Consider the following 19,725-nt stretch of genomic DNA (forward strand, 5'->3'; position numbering starts at 1 on the left):
CAAATGTTTCGTCTACTCAAATATTATGTTAAGCTACTGAATATGGACGTGGCGTGGTATTAAACCCAGAAATAGCTCTACCTGTCTGCCATTTCGTGTGGTCATGGACAAATCTGACGTGCTGGACTTTGTATTGTAGAACTGAGAACCACCTCAATCTTGTTGAGAAGATGGATGCCGTCATGTGGATGGTAGTAAACGTGTCACTCCCATGTTGGACCTATGAGCGAAACATGAACTTTATTAATAGATTCCCCTAATTGAATGTGTTCACATGCATACTAGAATACAATGTTACAACGTCGCACAATATCATTTATGAATGGCCCCTCCCCCCCCTCTTCCTCCTCCATACTGTTCCATACAGTACACCCACCGCAGGCTCGCGTGCGCGCAAAGCAAGCCCCCGCAACATTGCTGTCCCCCTGCTATGGGCGTGCGTGAGCGCACTGCCGTTTTACTATTTCACTCAGCGACCAATGAGAATCGAGGCTTTGCAGAGAAAGGCACACGAATGTGATTCTAGTAAAAGATACACTGGGTTCTCACGGAATCCCTTAACGCACGTAGCTCGCCAGGTTTTTTCCCCAACACCAATCCACTCTTCCCCTCCTTTTTCGCTCGACTCCCCTCCACTGTTCCCACCCCAGATTCCCCGTGCCATTTTCCCAATCCAACACTTAATTGAGCAACTGGGATTCACGTGCGGGTTTGATTTGTAGTTTGAACACGTGGCTCATTCAAAAAAGCCGGAATATCCGAGTTTTTTTTTTCTTCTCTTCTTCTTGGTTTTATTCAGAGGCGGGCGCGAGCCTTAACGTGTGTGACATTCTCTGTCTCTTTGCCAAGGGGTTTAGAGGAAGACTAAAAAGTAGTTTCTCCTGCTTTTCATCCAGTCCGCCATCATTTGGAAAGACGCAATTAATAATTAAGATCATTTTTTTGCGCGATACAGAGAAGGGCGAGGGAGCGCAAACGCGACGAGGTTGCCCGTCAAATCTATCTGTGGCTTGAACGACCAAGGGAACCACGCCACAGCCACTCCGTTTAGTAGTAAGGCGATTTTGGGCTACTCCAAACACTACACACCCGAGAGCAAATAACGGTTTTCCTCCTGCGTAAAGATTGTCAATTTCAGTGCAGAACATGAATAAGCTGTACATTGGTAACGTGGGTGAAGAGGCGAGCGCGGAGGACTTGGAAACTATCTTTGAGCAGTGGAAGATTCCGCACAGTGGTCCGTTTCTCGTCAAAACTGGTTATGCATTCGTGGATTGCCCGGACGAAAAGGTTGCAATGAAGGCCATAGACATTCTTTCCGGTGAGATAATGAACAAAATACTGTGGTTTGAGGTATGCGTAAACTGTGCCTTAATCCTAGGGATTGTTGGTGTTTTACTTTAACCCCTATAGATGAATGCATGTCGCCTAGTCCTCGTAGGGTGGGGGGTGGATCCAGGCATTTCTTCATCTCACACAACCTTTACTTGGCCTCTTGACATCGTGAACGCAGCCGGAGTTTAAAGGCTGCATTTAAAATGAAACTATAAGCACAGTTTAATTTGTTAATACATTTAAACATCGTCAAGAAACTTGTCCCAGAATCGGAGGGAACAAGGGGCCTATCTGTTGTAACGCCATTCAGAGCAATGGGGGCGCACAAGGAGTAGGCGCTTTTAGTAGGTTGTGTGTAACACTAATCACTTCGATTCAGTTGATTAAAAAATGTATATATATACTGTTACAATTGCTACTTCTGTAACCGGTTGTGATCTCTTGCACGCTAACCGATGTAACAAAGTAAATGCAAGTGGCCTAACTTGTTACATTGTAGCACACTGCCCAGTGTAGTCGCCCATACTGACACACCAGGTGGTTTAATTGTATTGGTCAAATGTAGGCCAACGAAATGCAAGAGCTTGTATAAAGTAGGCTATCTTTATTGTAAGTCTCGTAATAATATCAACTGTATAACATGTGGGCTAAACTGGCATTCTGCAGTTTAAGAAAACGACATTATTTTAAGAAATATCCTCATATTCGGCTCAGATGTCATGGCCCTGTCTTCGCATGGATAGCCTACATTTAACCTTCTGAGAACGTATCTAATTGTGTTTTAATTGGGCATAGCTTATCTTGTGCCACCGATGTGATGTCAGTTAATGTAGATAATACTAGGGCTTTTTGGGACAAAAAAGTACTTTACTCCTACAAATTATAACATGGTAACTTGGAGACCAATAAACGATTGATGGACTGAACATTGCATTTATTCTTTCTACTAGGTAAAGTTGAACTTCATGGGAAACTTCTAGAAGTGGAGCACTCTGTCCCTAAACGTCAAAGGTAACATTTTGAATTATCGTCTCATGTTGCCCAACAGATGTAGGCTTTCAAGGGGCCCTGGTCGTCACCAGGCGAAAGTCTACATATTTCCTTTTACAATTGTGTGGACATATTATTTTAAAATGGAGAACGGCTATGTGATTGGGGTCAAATTAAAAAGGCGTGTATGGCACTCACCTCGTCATGCCTATGGCGACCTAGAAAGATACACATTTTAGGCTCTAGTTAATATTCTTGAAACCAGTTCCATCTGTTAAAGTGGGTGCATTGTTGTGAAAAATACATATACTTTCAGTAGCCTATGTCCCACACACTGCAGTCTTTGTGTAGCCATTGGCTTGCTTTTGGTGTGTGTGTGTACGTAGGCCTATGTGTGTAAAGGCGTGTGTTGAGGCGTAGGTCTCCGAAGTCGTCCATTTGAGAAGGATCTGCCCGTCATTCTGCCCCACGCTTCCGCCCTCCTCTGCTCGCTTATTGTGCTGGTGCACGAGATGGACTCCTGAACGCGATTAGAATGGGGGTTTGGGGCCTGGTCACGAAACCCCCCGGTCTACTGAAGACCCTCTAGTAGCTTACCCTTTACTCCGTGATCAGGTTTTACTCCATGACGAGTTACTAGTATTACTGTAGATCTGTGACCATATTGATCCCAATGTAGGTGGAAGCCAGCGAAATGCAACAATTTGACATTGCTTGTGCAATTTCCGTCTCATGACACGTTTTAGTCGTTATTTAACGTTTTATTTGCAATCATCGAAATTGGTTTTGTCTAATCATTTTTTTAAAAAGCATTAGAGTCGTTAATTATAGCTGTAATTATTACAATAATTTTGATATTATCCTTACTGCAGTTAATAAAATAAAATCAGTTTTAAAATGTGAGTTGAGCTAGAAGTGACGTTATCTTTTCGTCATTTTCGAACGTCTTTTTCAAAGCGTAGTGTAGGTGTCTGTTTTCCAACGTGGGGAATGTTAAACGTTTTTCACCAAGCACCGTGAAATATGTTGGATTAAACTATTGCAAATGCATTGCATGCTTTCTGGACATTCATGGAAATGTCGAGGGTAAATCATGGTCAGTCATGGCCTCAGAGGGGTTCTATCTGGGTAAATGTACATTTTACGCTTGTTTGTTGGGACAGACCTGGGTGTATTTTGTGATCACATTTATTATAACCTTTTTAATCTCTTAATTCTTTTTATTACATTTTTTTGAATGGTCAAATAGCCTACCCCAGTTAATTATTGGTCTACACACATCCAAAAAAAGGTAAATAGTGTCATCTTTTTGCAACAGAAAATATTATGGAAGTGAATGGGGGAACATTATCCTGCTGCACACAGACACAGAGGTTTGCACTGGGGCCCCTTTTTGCATTCCAACCTGTTGAGTATCAGCTGGAGGCTCGGCCAATCACCATGGCTTAACCTTTGAACTCCTCAGGAAGGGGAAGTGTGAACAGAGAGGCAGAGGGTCCCAGAGAGTGGGATGGGCAGAACCAGGGGTACATGAGGAGGAGGAGGAGGAGGGGGGGTGGGGTAGTAGTAATGACATAGGGCTTGATTTTGGTGCAAGTACATGCCACTTGCCAATTTGTCGTAATCTTGCAATGTGTGACATTCTCCAATTTCATTGGTCCATCCTTATGGGCTAATCCCCCTAGATTTATCATGGTGGATGAGGTTTTGAAAGGGTGCAGGTAGTGTAAATTAGTCAAGGACCAGAGGAAGTGCACAAAATATTAGGTGTATTTTGGCTGTTCATTACTTGCTCACTAATTTATTTATTCCTTCTCTCATGTAACTGTCATCCCCTATAAACTACACTGAGTTTTTGCAGGGCACCCCTTTTACTCCCGAAGGAACAGTCCACATTGTGACCACCTCCTGAGCCTTACTCAGGTTCGTGTAGAAGTTATTTATGGATATCCTTTTCAGAAACGCTGTGCACCCTATACTCTCAACACTGTTCAAAAGAAGGAAATAAATGGCATGCTTTTAGCGGTGGCCAAAGTGTGCCAGTCTCTAATTTTGTTAGGATTTTGATTTGTTTTTATATGGTCTGTGTTTCGGTGAGTGTTTTGTCCAGTGTGTTTGTGTGAAATGTATGTATGATGGAGCATTTATATTGTAGTTATTTCGTAGACACTTATCCAGTGTTACATTAGACAAATGTACTTGATGAAAGTAAGTAAAATTACCCAAAAGATGGGCGTAGTAGGGCCTATTGCGTAGGTGTATTTTTACTGACGCCAGGTTAGTGAGTTGGTGACCTAAGTCAAAAGCCACCCCTAGCGGTTTGGTTTTCGTGTAGATTGTTAAACATGAACCTAGTTTAACACTTGCATCAGATCAACGACAAAATGACACTAGTCACAGAAATCCAAATTTGGAACCGTGGTACACATTTTATCGCTGTAATTTGGTTTTGTAAAGTACCTCCCAGCTCTTATTAAAGAATTTGGGGTCAAGGGGTCATTGTGGGGCCCCACCTGCTAGGAGGTATTTTGGACGGAAGTAAAACATTTTTTTTTTAAATTCACAATGTGGCCCCTTGTCCCATCCAGCTAACGGGGCAGAGGTGCCACAAATCTCCCTCCCCCACGATAGTGTGGAATTACTGATTTTGAAATATCATTGCACACTGTTTTAAAAAAAAAAATATGTACATAAATCGTCACTCAATTTCAAATACATTGCTCAAATCAATCTTTTAAATTACACTTGGAAATGAGCTTTTTTGGTGCAGAATGGGTGCTGTTGTGTTGAGGCCTGTAGAGAGTGGCGGAAAATGAGCAGTGTTGAGTTCAGTCATTCAGAACCTCTGCATACTGAATAGTCAATGAATGTGGATGGGCGTTGAACACGGCACTGGGTGTGAGTGTGTTCTGACATGGATGAGGTTTTTGTCGTTGGATAGCTTTCTGTCTAGTGTATGTGGCGGTGTGCTTCGAAGGGGTTGTGTTGGAGAGGAATGGAGTATGGATGTGGTGCAGTGTCATGTTGCTTGACATGGGATTCCTCCTATGGGTTTTACACCCCGCGCACACACAACGGCGCAGAGGCCCATAGATCTCAGCTGGGCCGTGGAGGGGGGCGGGGCCGTTGAATGTGTAGAATGTTCGTTGAATTTAAAAGTAAATAAGGAGCCCGGCCTCTTTCATGCAGTCACGTGACAAGCCAACAAAGCCCTCCCCCTCCTTCTCTCTGTTTCTCCCCACCCCGACATGTTTCTGTCGGTGGACTTGTCAGTGGCCATGGCAACGGGGCCCCAAATCCACAGGGCAGAGAGGGCCCTTGTTACCCTTCCCTGAAACGGGGCTACTACCCCCCACCCCCCACCCAACCCCCCGTTCCCAAATCAAAGGCTGGGGCTGGGGAATGCACCCCACCCCCCCCCCATACCCCGGCTGACTTCCTCCGTGTGTGGAGCTATAGGTTAATCCGGCTGGAAGTGCATTTGCACATTTCGCACAGCGTTCCCACTGCATTGCAGAGCACACGAGGAAAGGGGGCCGGATCAGACAGGAATGGCACAGTAGGCCGGAAAGGGCTGGAATTCCTCTCGGAACCTCTTTGGGAATTTCTGTGATTTAGCATTTAGAATTTAGTAATGTCTTAATGTTTCAAATTGAATTAATTTGAGACACCTGACATGGTAAAATGTCTAAGATTTGTGTTGAATGTGTAAATGTCACTGAAATTTCCCTTGCGTCCTTTCATTGTGGCATGCTTTGCACATAAGCGCACTTCCTAGCCCGTAGATGTGGATTTACGTGTGGGTGTCTGTTTTGATCAGCCCTTTTTATTAGGGATGCACCGAAATGAAAATTCTTGGCCGAGGCCGAAGCCGAATTTAAGGAAACACTTGGCCGAATACCGAATACCGAATGTGTATCGGCAGTTTTTAATTTTATCGTTGCATAAACTAAATACATTTTGCTTTTTATTCATGCTTCTCAAAGAAAGAAATTGAGATTGAAAAAAAACAACTTTTATTGAACATTCCAGCAGACATCAGTCTATACCAACAAAGCACAATAAATAAAATAAATCAGTCAAATTAAATGTTTTTGTTTTCCCTGAATAGCTGCTGAAAGAAAATCTTTCATCAATGTAGGCCGCAGCTTTATTCATGACTTGTGTTAACAAGACTAATGTGCCATGATAATATTATTACAAAATACTTTGGAAGATTGTTAACTAATTAGGTGAACTCTCTTTAAAGAGATGCTACAGGATTTTGATAATTCTGTATGTTGTGGCTTAAGTATTGATGTCCATATGGTTCAATGACATAGTGTTATGGCTGGGCCTTCACACACCCTCCCCCGCCCCCACAGCTCCGCAGCTGAGGCTTGTCCCCGCTAATTAGATCTTCAGCCAAACCTGCACACCTGTCTCCACTCCCCAATCAACCCTCTGTCTCCACTCCCAATCAACCCTCTGTCTACATCTACCCTGGACTTCCCTTCACTCATCGTCAGTTCTTCCCTAAAATGACCTGGCAAGTATCATCAAAACACGCCCGCTATTCGGTGGTAAACATTCGGTGTTTTCACACATTCGGCCGAATACCGAATGTGCTTTATTTTGCGATATTCGGCCGAATACATTCGGTGGCCGAATGTTCGGTGCATCCCTACTTTTTATGTACACTCCCAAGTCCTCTCTGTGTCATGTCGATAGATTAAGAGGTTTGAGCTGGCCTAGGCGTGAGTTGGTCAGAGGAGATTTTTCTGTTCATTGTGATTAGACACTTAACTCACATTGAGTTGCACAGCTTAGAGCACAGTCCTTTAATACCCAACACCAAGGGACAGCAGTCAATGTAAATCAGTTATTTTTATAGAGACCTTTTACATTACATTTGTCGTAGTAGTCCACATTGTCTAAATGTCATACTAGTCTTAATTGCCAGTCCCATAACACAGTTCTTTGAAGCGTCTTTTCACTATAACCACATGCAGCAGGATGGTCTTTTATGGTCCTAGTGGAAGGGTTAGATATGTTTTGTGTAGGTGTGTGATCAAGTACTCATTAAATTGTGTGTATGTGGGGAACTTGGTCGGGTGTTTGTGCTCCTACATGGTTGAGACGGGTGAGTGTAAGTATGTGTGCGTTGGGGTCACAGTTCACACAGGAACTATGTACATTGTGTTCCTTTAGATTTGTGTGTGTAAACACGCCGTGGACTTTGGAGTCATCGGGATGCTTTCCCCATTTTTACAGTTTAGTCATTTTGCAGATGCTCTTATCCAGAGTGACTTACAATAAGTACATCTGCTAAAGTAAGTGAATCAACTATACATCGAGTCACTCCCATATTATACACTATAATCACAGAGCGTTGGATGAGGAAGTAACAAGGATGGCATGTGTGTGTGTCTCATTACGACTCACAGAAGCGTTTGTACGACCTCTAAAACATTTCTCTCTTGCGTACTGTGTTTCGTTGTGGATCCAAAGAGCGCTTTAAAATGGGGCAATTTAATGTATGTATACACAATTGGATGAATGATGTTTTGAGATGCTGGCGACCTATGTGGTTGTTGTTGCTAATGATGATAAAATGAGCTGCGCTTTAATTGGTGAGGGAGTCTCCGCTCTCCTTGTCCATGCCTTGTGCTCGTGTTGCCAATGCGAGCGCTCGCCTCTGAATCCCCATCATCTCTTCTGACGCGGTCAGTGGAGGTTCCCTGTTTGGCAACACTCCCTTTTCAGCGCACTCTCCCTCCTTTCCCCTCTCCCTCCTCTCTTTCTCCTTCCCACCCTGCCCTCCCTTTATTTCTCCATCTCTTCCCCTCCTTCCCTTCCCACTGGCCCCGCTCCTCCTTTTTTTATCACCTTTTGTTTCTCCTTCCCTCTGATACCTGTCCTCCTCCCTCTTGTGTATCTGTCTTCCCTGGCTGCACCTTTTCTTTCTCTCTCCTTCCCTCCGTTTATCCCCTCCCTCCTCTGGTTTGTTTTTCCTCTCCTCCTTGCGCTCTCTCTCCCGATGCTGCTCATATTGTCAGATGGGAGTGTTTGATCTCATTACTTGGAATAGTTTTTTTTCCACATCGAGACTCCCAACAATGCAACCACCACCTCCATCCCTCCTGCCATCTACATGCATGCTGGTTTGGAAGTGGTGTTTTATGTATTGGTCATGTCTCCACAGCTTGTACACCTCTGTCCCCCAGTGCTGCGGATGATGGATGGAGGAGGTCTAACTTGCATTTTTTTGTTTTTTTTAAGAATGGGTCAGTCATTTATCTGAACTGATCCCTTTGTGCTGACTGACTTCTCTCTCTCTCCTCCCCTCCCCCCCTCCCCCACCCCGTTGTAGGAGCTGTAAGCTGCAGATCAGGAACATCCCCCCTCACATGCAGTGGGAGGTGAGTGATTAGAGGTCCATGGGTGGGGCTGTGAGTCTTAAACGGCTCTGCTGGAGGGGTGCTGGACCACTTCTGGGTCTACTTTGGTTTCATGCAATGGTCCTCAGAACAGCGGCTGATCGTCCTGTTGAACCCTGGTCTGCGTCTTATCCAGGAAGTGCGTTCAATAAGATTGCTAAACAATCAGTCTAAAAAACAACAACCAACCTCTTCAAAAGCAATCATTTGGTATTAGAATCAACTAGGGATGGGACAGAATAATCGATTAATAATTCCCAGGGGTCAAAGTCGATTTTCAAATTTTGGCCGTTAAATTTCTTTTTTCCTATTCAAATAAACGCTAATTAATGGACAGAACTAATGTCGGTTCTGTAGCACTATTAGTTGTTGCTTTTGTATTAATCATGCACAGAAAAACGACATACTATTAATATAGTTCAGTAATTATTATTACTATTGTGTGGAACGGGACAAGAGTCTGACGTCATTCAACTGCGCATTCTGTAGTTGGTTAGTTTACAGAGTGCTGTTGGAATAGTCCAGCAAAAGCTCCGCCTGGGCACACTTCAAGAAAATAAAAGACAATTGTGTCCAGTGTGGGATATCTGGAACAGAATTATGTTACCATGGCTCCACGTCAACAATGCTATCATAAACCAAGGTGAGGAACCTCCCCAATCAAGTATGGTGACATTTATTCAAGCTCGCAAGTCTGACAAACCTGCAGAAAGAAAACTACAGCCCTAATTGATGCCCCAACATCGTGGCTAAATGCAGCCTATTAGTACAGTAGAGGGGCTTTTGAGAATTAATGGCATACATACTATATAACAATAGAGACAGAGTACCTGGTTCCATTTCGAAAAACCAGCACCATGCGTCTCGAAAAGATGCATTCTGAATGCTCAGAATCCGTTTGCAATGCTTTAGCCAAAACTGACCCGAGTAGCTATTACCACGGACAAATTCAATTCCATTGGGGGCGGGCGGGGGGGTGTGCGCGCGTGTGAAGGAGAGACACAGAACAGTGTCTTTGGTGTAAATGTGACTATGCATCTTATCAGGGATATGACAGTGCCGGAGCGTGCACACGGTGGAGTGTTGGCTTGCAGTAGAAGGTGGGTGGGCCTGGTCTTCCAGTCGCCTCCATGTGTTGCAGATTCACAGAATGTGTAGCATTACGCCCGCCCCTCCCCCCATGGCTTCCTGCTGGAATGCACTCCACCCTTTCCTGAATGGCCTGGATTCTTGTTGGATGAGCCCTGGAGCAAGACAGCTAGAGCAGCCATTCAGCAGCGAGCTGCACCTTGCCACAGGGAACGGTTGCATCCGCACGGGGTAGACCAATGGGAAGGCTTTCAGACTGCAGAGGGGGCGGGAGGCAGGGTGCTTGGCATGAGTAAGGGGGCTGGGTGATTGGGGTGGTTGGCTGGAAAGGGGGGTTGAGCTCTAGGGGGCGTGGTGTTGAGTTAAACGGAGCTGGGATGGAGGTCTGGCCTGTAGGCTTACTATAGACCCTTCTCTCGCCCACCACTGGGCTGAGAGGGGAGAACGTTTTTTTTCAAATCTTTGAATTCAAATCCAGTGGCTGCCAGTTTTGGGCAGGTTACCAGATTGCTTTGGCATTGCATTTATGCGCTAATAAAAGCAGTACATTCTCCCAGCTCTGATCTTTTTTTTTCTTCTTTTCCTTGAAGTTTTCATCTACAGTCAAGAGTTGGAAAATGAAAATTATTTGCCTGGTCTTTTATCTCAAGTATGTTTTAAAAAATACATTCAGGCACCAGTTAGATGTAGCCTGTCTCTGGGTCCTATCCTGATCATCTTCTGCCAAGTTACTATTAATGTCTCATTGTAACTTGTATCTGGTCTTGTTGTAATCAGACACTCTCTCCTACCAGGTTCTGGACGGCTTGTTGGCCACGTACGGTACAGTGGAGAACTGTGAGCAAGGTACACGGAACACACACTATGTTATCTGGTTTCCTTTGTCTGGTCCGCCTGCTTTGTATTTGTGTATTCATCACTCATTGGTGAGCTTGTTCTGTCCAAGTGTGTATTGTACATAGTTTGTTAAGTGTGCAGGTCAACCCCTCTGTGTGCATTGAGTCTTCTCTCTCTCTCCTCCCACAGTGAACACAGACACAGAGACTGCAGTGGTCAACGTTAGATATGGAGCCAAGGACCAGGCTAGACTGTGAGTGTAAAACACACACGCACCTTTTCTTGGCTTCAGAGTTTCACTCTTTTTGTGTGTGTTCTTTTCCCCCCATTCACTGCATTGGGATGGTTGATTTGTATAGTTAACCTGATTTTCTACTCCCACATTTGATTTGACATGGAATCACAGACTGGGTGAATAACACTAGCTCACTGCTGCCCTCTGGTGAACGTGACGCACGGTGAATGACATCGGAGGGCTCTTTTTCCTGCGACTTTTCCGCCCATCTTGACCTTGAACTTTGATGTTGTTCCATCCCAGCACTAGCTCACCTGATTTCTTCCGCTCACCTAGTTATCACGGTCTTGATCTGGTGCACTGTCAGTGGTAGGCTGTGACAAACGCCTGTATACAATGTAGATCTCTGTTCTAGAGTTCTGTCGTGGTCTCTAGAACTCTATTCCGACCTAGAACTCAAACCCCTCTCCTACCCGCACCTCTCTGTGACTCGACGGCTGTCTCTCTGTGGTTGCCAGGGCGATGGAGAAGCTGAACGGTTTCCTGATGGAGAACTATGCCCTGAAGGTGTCCTACATCCCAGACGAGACCGCTGCAGTTGACACCCCTCCACTAGGGGGCAGGAGAGGCTTCGTGCCCCGCGGCCCGCCCCGGGCAGGGTCCCCAGGCCTGGGGGCGCGCCCCAAACTGCAGTCTGACGTTCCCCTGCGCATCCTCGTCCCGACACAGTTTGTAGGAGCCATTATTGGCAAGGAGGGAGCGACCATCCGTAACATCACCAAACAGACACACTCAAAGTATGACCAAGCATGTATGACCACACCAACCACAAACAATAAAGCAATTTTTTTCTTCTTTTGTTAATTGCATGACTTAAATGTATTGTATGACTGTTTGGTGTTGACAAACGTATTCCTTTTCCTCACCACAGGATCGACATCCACAGGAAGGAGAACGCGGGAGCAGCAGAGAAGCCAATCACAGTTCACTCCACCCCAGACGGCTGCTCCAACGCCTGTAGAACCATCATGGAGATCATGCAGAAGGAGGCCCTCGACACCAAGTTGTGAGGACAGCAGCGTGCACACACACACACACACACACACACACACGTTTCCCACAGGATTTAGTGAGACTGTGGTGGGTCGACCTCAAACCCTCTATGGGGGTCCGGGGGCACACTCCCCCAGAAGAGAATCTAGTACACTTTGAAGTTAAATTCATCAATCTGGTGCACTCTGGGAGCACAATAAAGAGGCCAGATCTAAGAAGAACGTTGTGCTCTTGTAAACAATTGTTTTGCTCTAGTAAACAATTTAATCATAAACACGTTGTGTAGATATTACCGTAATGGTGATGACACGGTAAATATTTTTTTTTTAAATGTTTTTAAAAAAAACACCCACTAACGCATGGTGTGTGTGTGTCAGCTGTCCCTACATCCCTATTGACAAACTTTGCACCGTCATTTTGGACATTTAATTGTCCTGGCCACTTGTAATGCCCGTATGTAGTTTAATTCCTCTGGGTTGGGCCCATAGATGGAGACCCTCAGGCAGCTGCTCTCCTTGCAGGCTGTTACCAAGGTCTGATTTGACCTGAAAATTAAGTTACCGGTAACTAGAATTAGCCAAATTCAAGTGTGTGACTGTGCGAGCTTACAGCAGCGTGGTGATGGTGAGAGACCCTTCGCTGAAGTAACTAAAAAGCAAAAACACAATCTTGGAGATCTTTTGTTATTATGAGAAGTATACAAAATATTTTCAGGTTCGTTATGAAACTGTGGCGGGACAAATCACTGTGGGCCACCACGGTATGGGTCCTTAATGGGAAACACTGCACACACAGCTACATATGCAGGATAGGAGGCGTTCAGAAGTGTTCCAGTTTGGAAGTGTGCATGCACATAAAGACTAACATGCATGCATACACTCAAACATAAACGTAAATAACTGTCATGGGGATGCCCTGGAAATGGATTGTGTTCTAGAAACATGTGACGTAACAAGTGACACAAGTCCCATGTTACATCTAGTCTGGAGCCAGCTTTTTTTCTGTAAGGATATTGATTGAATGTGTTGTAAACATCTCTGGTTGTCTTCGTCCTGCCTCTTGCAGTACAGAGGAGATTCCCCTGAAGATCCTCGCTCACAACAACTTCGTGGGTCGACTAATCGGGAAGGAAGGGCGCAATTTAAAGAAGATCGAGCAGGACACAGAGACAAAGATCACAATCTCTCCGTAAGATAATCACCGACGCTCACATGCACAAGTCACACAATTGCTCTGTTGGAGCATCTCCCACCACCCCGCTAATATTCCCAGACGAACACCTCTCTGTCTCTCTCTCCCAAATGTCACCTTTTGGTGAAAAATCACAGTTTTGATCACTAAATATACCATCCCTGTGAGTCATGTCAAACAGATATAAAAATGATTGAGGATTTTGAGGGGGCGGTGGGGGCTGGGTTTACTATCAAACGAGAACAGGCTGTTGAAGTGCAAAAGTTAATAACATGAAGCAGTAGCAGGGCTGGCAGGCAGGCAAGTGTAGCCGCTTTGGGACCTCACCAGTGTCCACACCTGCTCTCTCTCCTCCAGGCTGCAGGACCTGACTCTGTACAACCCAGAGCGGACCATCACAGTGAAGGGTTCTATTGAGGCATGCTCGCGGGCCGAGGAGGAGGTGATGAAGAAGATCAGAGAGTCGTACGAGAACGATGTGGCCGCCATGAATGTAGGTTGTCTTCAGACACGCTCATGTCACCCAGTGTTTGTCTAATTGAAGAGTTATTGTCAAGAAAGCCTCAGACAATAACTATACGATCAAATACAAAGTCAAACGTATGCCGTATGCATCCACACACGCATACAAACTTCACTCTGTACATGAAGGGCTACCTTTGTGTTGCATGTTCCCTTAATCCGTGTGTGTTTAGTCTGTACAGATTAATCGAGTCATCAACTAATGCTTTAGTTGACAACCATCATATTTATATATATCAGACCAAGGGAAAGCCATGTAAACAAATGTTGTACTATGGAATCTCTGTTCAAACAATTGGCACCCTTCTCACAATCTATGGGAAGGATCATTTGCACTTCTAATTTGGAGTTATTTATTTCAAACTTTTACAGTAGCCCATTATTCCACCCACTCGTTGTTTAGGCACCTCTTTGGGTTTGTTGTTAAACAATGTTTAGAACATTTCTAATTCCTAATTTGCAAATCGGATTAATCAGTAGGTTAATGGCGAAAAATAAATCGTTCAACAGTCCTACTGTTTATAATTTTGTTTGGTTTGACTCTGAGCTCTGATTTCTTTCCATCTCTCTAGCTCCAGTCCAATCTGATTCCAGGGTTGAACCTGAATGCTTTGGGTCTGTTCCCTGGCGGTGCTCCTGGTATGGGCCCCTCCATGTCAAACGCCCCTCCTCCTGGTGCCCAGGGTGGGTACTCCTCATTCGGGGTGAGTCTACAGTGCCTCCTGGTGTCACTTTCTCCCACTTTTACACAGCAGCCATTTTGGGACATCGCAGTGACTGAATGTGTGACTCTCCTGTAGATCTGCCATTTCGGGACATGACCGTGATGTAGTTTCATGTTATTCTCTCTCCTTGAGCTGCCAGACTGGTGTCTGACAGTGACTGGCTAATGTGTTCCTCTCTCCTTTAGAGCAGCCATTTGGGGCCTTGCAATGACCTCAGTTTCATCCTATTCTCTCCTATAGAGCAGTCCCTTTGGGGGCGAAGCGCCATTTTGGGCGTCTATGCTGTCGGCGAGCAGCCAGCCCTTTTCTGTAAGTCACCCTTCCCACAGTGCTTTGCACGGCTTCTGGCTGCTCACTGCGGGATAGGGTACAGGACAGGCCTTGCCACATAAGCGCCTCTCTCTCTCCGAATAACCTCTGACCCTAGAGAGGGCTTAATGTCTGAGTTTACACACTGAGATGGGAGTCTAGTCCTGAGGGACCACTCTGTCTGCTGGTTTTGATAAGGCTCCCTATTTAACTGACACAACTTGACCTGTGTCCTTGCATATTGATGAGGCTATAGTGAAATGTATTTGTGTAAGAAGCATACTTGGAGCGTTTATAGTAAAGGGATGGTTCAGCCTATTTTCATGTTTCATGTTGTGAAATATCTTATCAGTAGAAGCCGCACACTCAAGTTCCAGAAGACTTGACAAAGGCTACAGTCGAAACCGTTGTCCTATTAAACCACATTTTGTTGCATCTGGAACTCGAGTGTGCGGCTTCTACTTCTTTCAATTGGATTTTGTTCTGTCGCCAGCACCTTGCTTACATTTTCTGCGGTGTGCGCTCTTCTTCTCTATTCTGTGAAATATCTTACCTGGAGTTGTCTTCATAAGCAGTAGTGAAAGCTTCTCCGCTTCTCGACTTGGCTACCGCAGCAGAGGCTAACAGTTAGCAGCGCACCCTCTCCAGACAGGATTGCACTGCGAGGGGAGTGCTTGGCTAATAACACCGAAACAGAGGCTGTGAGTCTACCAAGAGGAAATAGTTTCAGGACTAATAGTTTGATTTTCAACAGAATGCCCATCAAAAAATCCTTTCCAGCATAACTCAACCTTTCTCTAAGGAGATTTTGACATGTAATTTAAATTATGATAACTGGGTGCCGTCGTAACCCTGTCTATTGGGTTGTCACAGCTAACTGTGCTAGTCTGTGCTACGGTAGCATAGTGGAAAACGAAGACGCTTTGACTACTAGCCTAACAGGACAACTCAGGCTAAGATGTGAACAAATTGTGGCTGAACATGAACTATATTATTAGGTGACTTATCTGAAGTTAACGGACTGAAGAGGTCTCTTCTTAAACCAGCAGACACACAGGTAGTCCATCTAGGACCATGCATCCTCCCTACTCCCTCATCTAAAAGGTCTCCCACATTCCCTCTAACACCAGCCATTCAGTTTTCAAGAGGTCATCTTTAATACAATAACCTTCTCTCATATGTTTGTTAATAAGCACTGGAACGTGAAACAGCCAGGGCATGTGCTCAAACATTCTCTGATCTCCATAACATCCGCTCAAACTCACAGCAGAAATAAATGATCTGGAATGGTGCATCCGAATGCTTTGTTGATTAGTGGAATCTCTACAGGTCTGCAAAGGTATGCCTGAGCATGGTGTTGTGCAAATGATCGGCTCTGTAAATCACCTCTCTGCTAAAGAAACTGGATATGAACCAATCCTTATGGAATCTTTGCAACTCGTAGCTCAAGGCGACCCACATGATGGGAGTTGTCTTGGCAGTGACGGTTGGGTGTCCTATGTCCAATGCCTTATGCCCCCTTATCAGCCTTATGCCCCGTGTTGAGTAATGCGGCTCTTGAGCGGTCCAACTTTTTAGTTGATCAATCAAACTATCACAGATGAAGTCTCCCTAATTACCAGCCATCCAGAGTTGTCATTACCCCTAGAACTGGTTGCTTTACCATAAATGGATCTCAAAATATACTCAAGTGGTATTGTGTGTGTAACTTGTTGGTTTCTATGCAATGTCTTCCAGTAGCTGTGATGGAGTCTCATTGGCTAATATGTTCATGGTGAAATCAGATTGAAACTGGTCTTCTCAGTGTAAGATGGCTAGCTGGTCTGCCTTTAGCCACCCTGTGAGGTGTATCGTTGCATCAGACGCTTTGGGTGATCTGGGTGAACTGGCTGCGGTCGCTGTGTGGCATTGTTGCGGTTGTTCTCGTTGATGAAAATGTGGTCTGATTGTGGTCGTGTGGTCCTACCCATCAGGGCCAGCCGGAATCCGAGTCGGTCAACCTGTTCATTCCAGCGCTGGCGGTTGGAGCCATTATCGGAAAACAGGGTCAACACATTAAGCAACTGTCGCGCTTCGCTGGAGCGTCAATCAAGGTGAGCGAACGGGGGCGAGTGTTGGACTGCATTTTTCAAGCTTTGTGAAGGTTTGGTGAAAGAGAGGATGGATTGATTATGTGTGTGTGTGTAATGGACTGACTTATATAGCGCCTTACTCTAAAGCGCCTCTCATTCACCCATTCACACACACAAGGTGTGTGCGCCTGCTGTTTTAAGATGTCTTGTGCTCTCCCTCAGATCGCCCCTGCGGAAGGAATGGAAGCTAAGCAGAGGATGGTGATCATTGCTGGACCACCAGAGGCCCAGTTCAAGGTAAGGCCTCAGCCTGTTGACTGTCAACTCTGGCATGTCCTGTATGGAAGCACTGCAAGCAGCTGCAGTGGACAAAAAAATCCTAATGCCTGGACCGATATCCAGTCCCTCACTGCCGTGTGACTTTGCCCTTTTGTTCTGTGCCCTGGGTAGGCTCAGGGTCGTATCTTTGGGAAGCTGAAGGAGGAGAACTTCTTTGGGCCGAAGGAGGAAGTGAAACTGGAGGCTCAAATCAAGGTGCCCTCGTTTGCTGCAGGACGCGTCATCGGCAAGGGAGGCAAAACGGTATGGAGGGGCGTGCGTGTGCGTGGGTCTGTGTGCGTGTGTGTCACACCACTTTCTAGGACATAAGGGCATATTAATGGGGATTGTACATACTGTTGTAATTAAAAGTGCAATGTTTGACTAAATGGTTTTGAATTTCTGATGGCACCAGATGAAAAATGTATGTGCTTGTGGTCAATTTCACAATCCTCTTCCCCCTCTCTTGCTTTGGCTCTTGTCCTCTGCCCCCCCCCCCCCCCTCAGGTAAACGAACTGCAGAACCTGACTAGCGCTGAGGTGGTGGTCCCCAGGGACCAGACACCTGATGAGAACGACCAGGTGGTGGTCAAAATAACCGGACACTTCTATGCAAGCCAGGTTTGTGTTCATCTACCAGCCCGGATTTAAGACTATACATTATACATATACATATACATATATACATTATACTATACTGTATGTAGTAGGGGTATTGGTGGCCTAGTCGCAGTGTTTCCCAACCCTCTCCTCGGGGCACCCCAGCCGCTCCACATATTTGATCTGTTCCACCACCAGCACACCTGATTCAACTAATCAAGTACAAACCATAATTGCTTTGTACTTGATCAGTTGAATCAGGTGTGCTGGTGGTGGAACAGATCAAATATGTGGTGCGGCTGGGGTGCCCCGAGGAGAGGGTTGGGAAACACGTAGTGGATAGTGACTTGGACTGGTGATTAGAATGTCATGAGTTCAAATCCCACCTGGGAACACCACCACTAGTGTACCATTGAGTAAGGCCCTTAGTCCTAAATTATTCCATGGAGACTGTCCTTGTAATATCTAATTATTAGTCGGTTTGGATAAATGCCTCTGCTAAATGGTTAAAGTGTGTGTGGGTTGACCTCTGCCCCCCTGTTTCATCTCAGCTGGCCCAGAGGAAGATCCAGGAGATCCTGTGCCAGGTGAGGAGGCAGCAGCAGCCCAAACCCTCTCCAGGGTCACAGCGCCCCTCGTCCGCAGGAAGTAGAGGCCGCCCGGGGGGCCAGTGACGGAACCTGCCCTGAAGACAGACGGACAGAGAGCAGAGGGGAATGGGACTCGCTCATCTCAGGGGTCAAGGGTTGTTGGAAACCTACTGTACACCCTCCCCTCGACGACATCCCACTGTGGATTTAGACCTTACACACCCCCCCCCCCCCCCCCCCCTCCTCCCCAGCCCCACCTCACCTCTGCATCTCTGTGAGAATGTACTTCTGAGGGTTACAATGTTGTCACCCAGCCTCTCACACACACACACACACACACACACACACACACCCTCGCCCTCTCTCCCCTCCCACGGGTGTGTTGCGAGTGGTTCTCATTTTTGTTTTGTTTTTGTACACTAGAAAACACAAAGAAGAAATAACCCCCTCTAATCACCTTCCTGGTGTGTTACTCTCAACCTCACATGTTGACAGCTTGTCATTTGACTTGACTTACGTTTTTATTTTTATTTTTTTGGGACAGGACCCCGAGGATGGATATATGGCGAGTCTTGTCCCTGTATCGATAGTGGCATTTTATAAATTCGGATGCATTTTATAGATATACCTATATACATACATATTTATGTATATATATATTCAGAGAGGCGAGGACAACTCTTTTGTTAACACTTAAGGGAGGTGTTGAACGATGTTGGCCAGGAAACCAATTTAATATGCATTTTACTGAACTACCTCAGGATCTAGTACCTCAGAAAAAAAGAAAAATGATTATATATATATATATGAAAAAAATGTTCCTTTCTTTTTTTATTTTGCTTTGTGGTATTTTGTATACTTTATAAAGCTAATAGTTCTTGAACATTTTTATTTTTTTAAGAAAATTTAAAATTTGGTCAGCTGCCAACTGACCTGCCTTCAACTCTAGCGCTCTGGTGATGTGTACATGTGTATTTGTGATGATAATGACCCTGTACATATGTCTATCTGTACATAAGAGCACTGAGCAGAGTTGTCGCCTCCTCAGCTGGCGGCTGACAGGAGTATCAAGAAATCGCCTCAGTTTTCCTGAGGAATCCACCATCTTCTGAAAACGTACAAAAGCTATATCAGAGATGCCGAATAATGAATAATGCCAACCGTACATACTGCAGCAATGCCGTTTAGTTTGGGATTCTAACATTCTTCTTGTTGACGGTACCTTGCATTTTTCACATTTTCTTTCCATTTTTTTTTGCCTTCCTGGAACGGCTTTGGATAGCATGTCCGGGAGTGGCCATGTGTCTCTGTAGCCTCCATAGAAATAGAGAGGGCAGAGCAGCAATGTTGATTCTATATTTCTATGGTTCCTGTGTAGGCCTAAGAACCATCTCCCTCATGGCATCAGTTTCTGACAGATCAAAGTGCAGTCCAGCCTGT

The 19,725-nt window shown here is 45.3% G+C and overlaps 1 protein-coding gene across 4 annotated transcripts; it reads left to right on the forward strand.

The window, feature by feature from the left end:
• Nucleotides 1–1,146: 1,146 nt before the first annotated feature.
• Nucleotides 1,147–18,401, forward strand: igf2bp3 (insulin-like growth factor 2 mRNA binding protein 3; the record flags this gene model as incomplete). 4 transcript variants are annotated; one of them, XM_080530890.1, is made up of 16 exons in its annotated part: nucleotides 1,147–1,321; nucleotides 2,286–2,346; nucleotides 8,678–8,726; nucleotides 10,628–10,679; nucleotides 10,860–10,923; nucleotides 11,424–11,702; nucleotides 11,837–11,971; nucleotides 13,024–13,146; nucleotides 13,507–13,642; nucleotides 14,244–14,375; nucleotides 14,637–14,705; nucleotides 16,679–16,798; nucleotides 17,000–17,074; nucleotides 17,228–17,359; nucleotides 17,603–17,716; nucleotides 18,247–18,401. In XM_080530890.1, the coding sequence occupies 16 exons, from the start codon at nucleotides 1,147–1,149 to the stop codon at nucleotides 18,367–18,369; spliced, it is 1,839 nt and encodes a 612-aa protein (XP_080387016.1). In that variant the 3' UTR covers nucleotides 18,370–18,401. The 4 variants fall into 4 exon arrangements, with proteins under 4 accessions (XP_080387016.1, XP_080387015.1, XP_080387017.1 ...); XM_080530889.1 differs by lacking the exon at nucleotides 14,637–14,705 and having other exon boundaries at nucleotides 14,244–14,426; XM_080530891.1 differs by lacking the exon at nucleotides 14,637–14,705.
• Between the last annotated feature and the right edge of the window lie 1,324 nt (nucleotides 18,402–19,725).

This window comes from Nansenia antarctica (assembly GCF_963989245.1).
Source record: "Nansenia antarctica genome assembly, chromosome: 5".
In the NCBI taxonomy this organism is placed as follows: Eukaryota; Metazoa; Chordata; class Actinopteri; order Argentiniformes; family Microstomatidae; genus Nansenia; species Nansenia antarctica.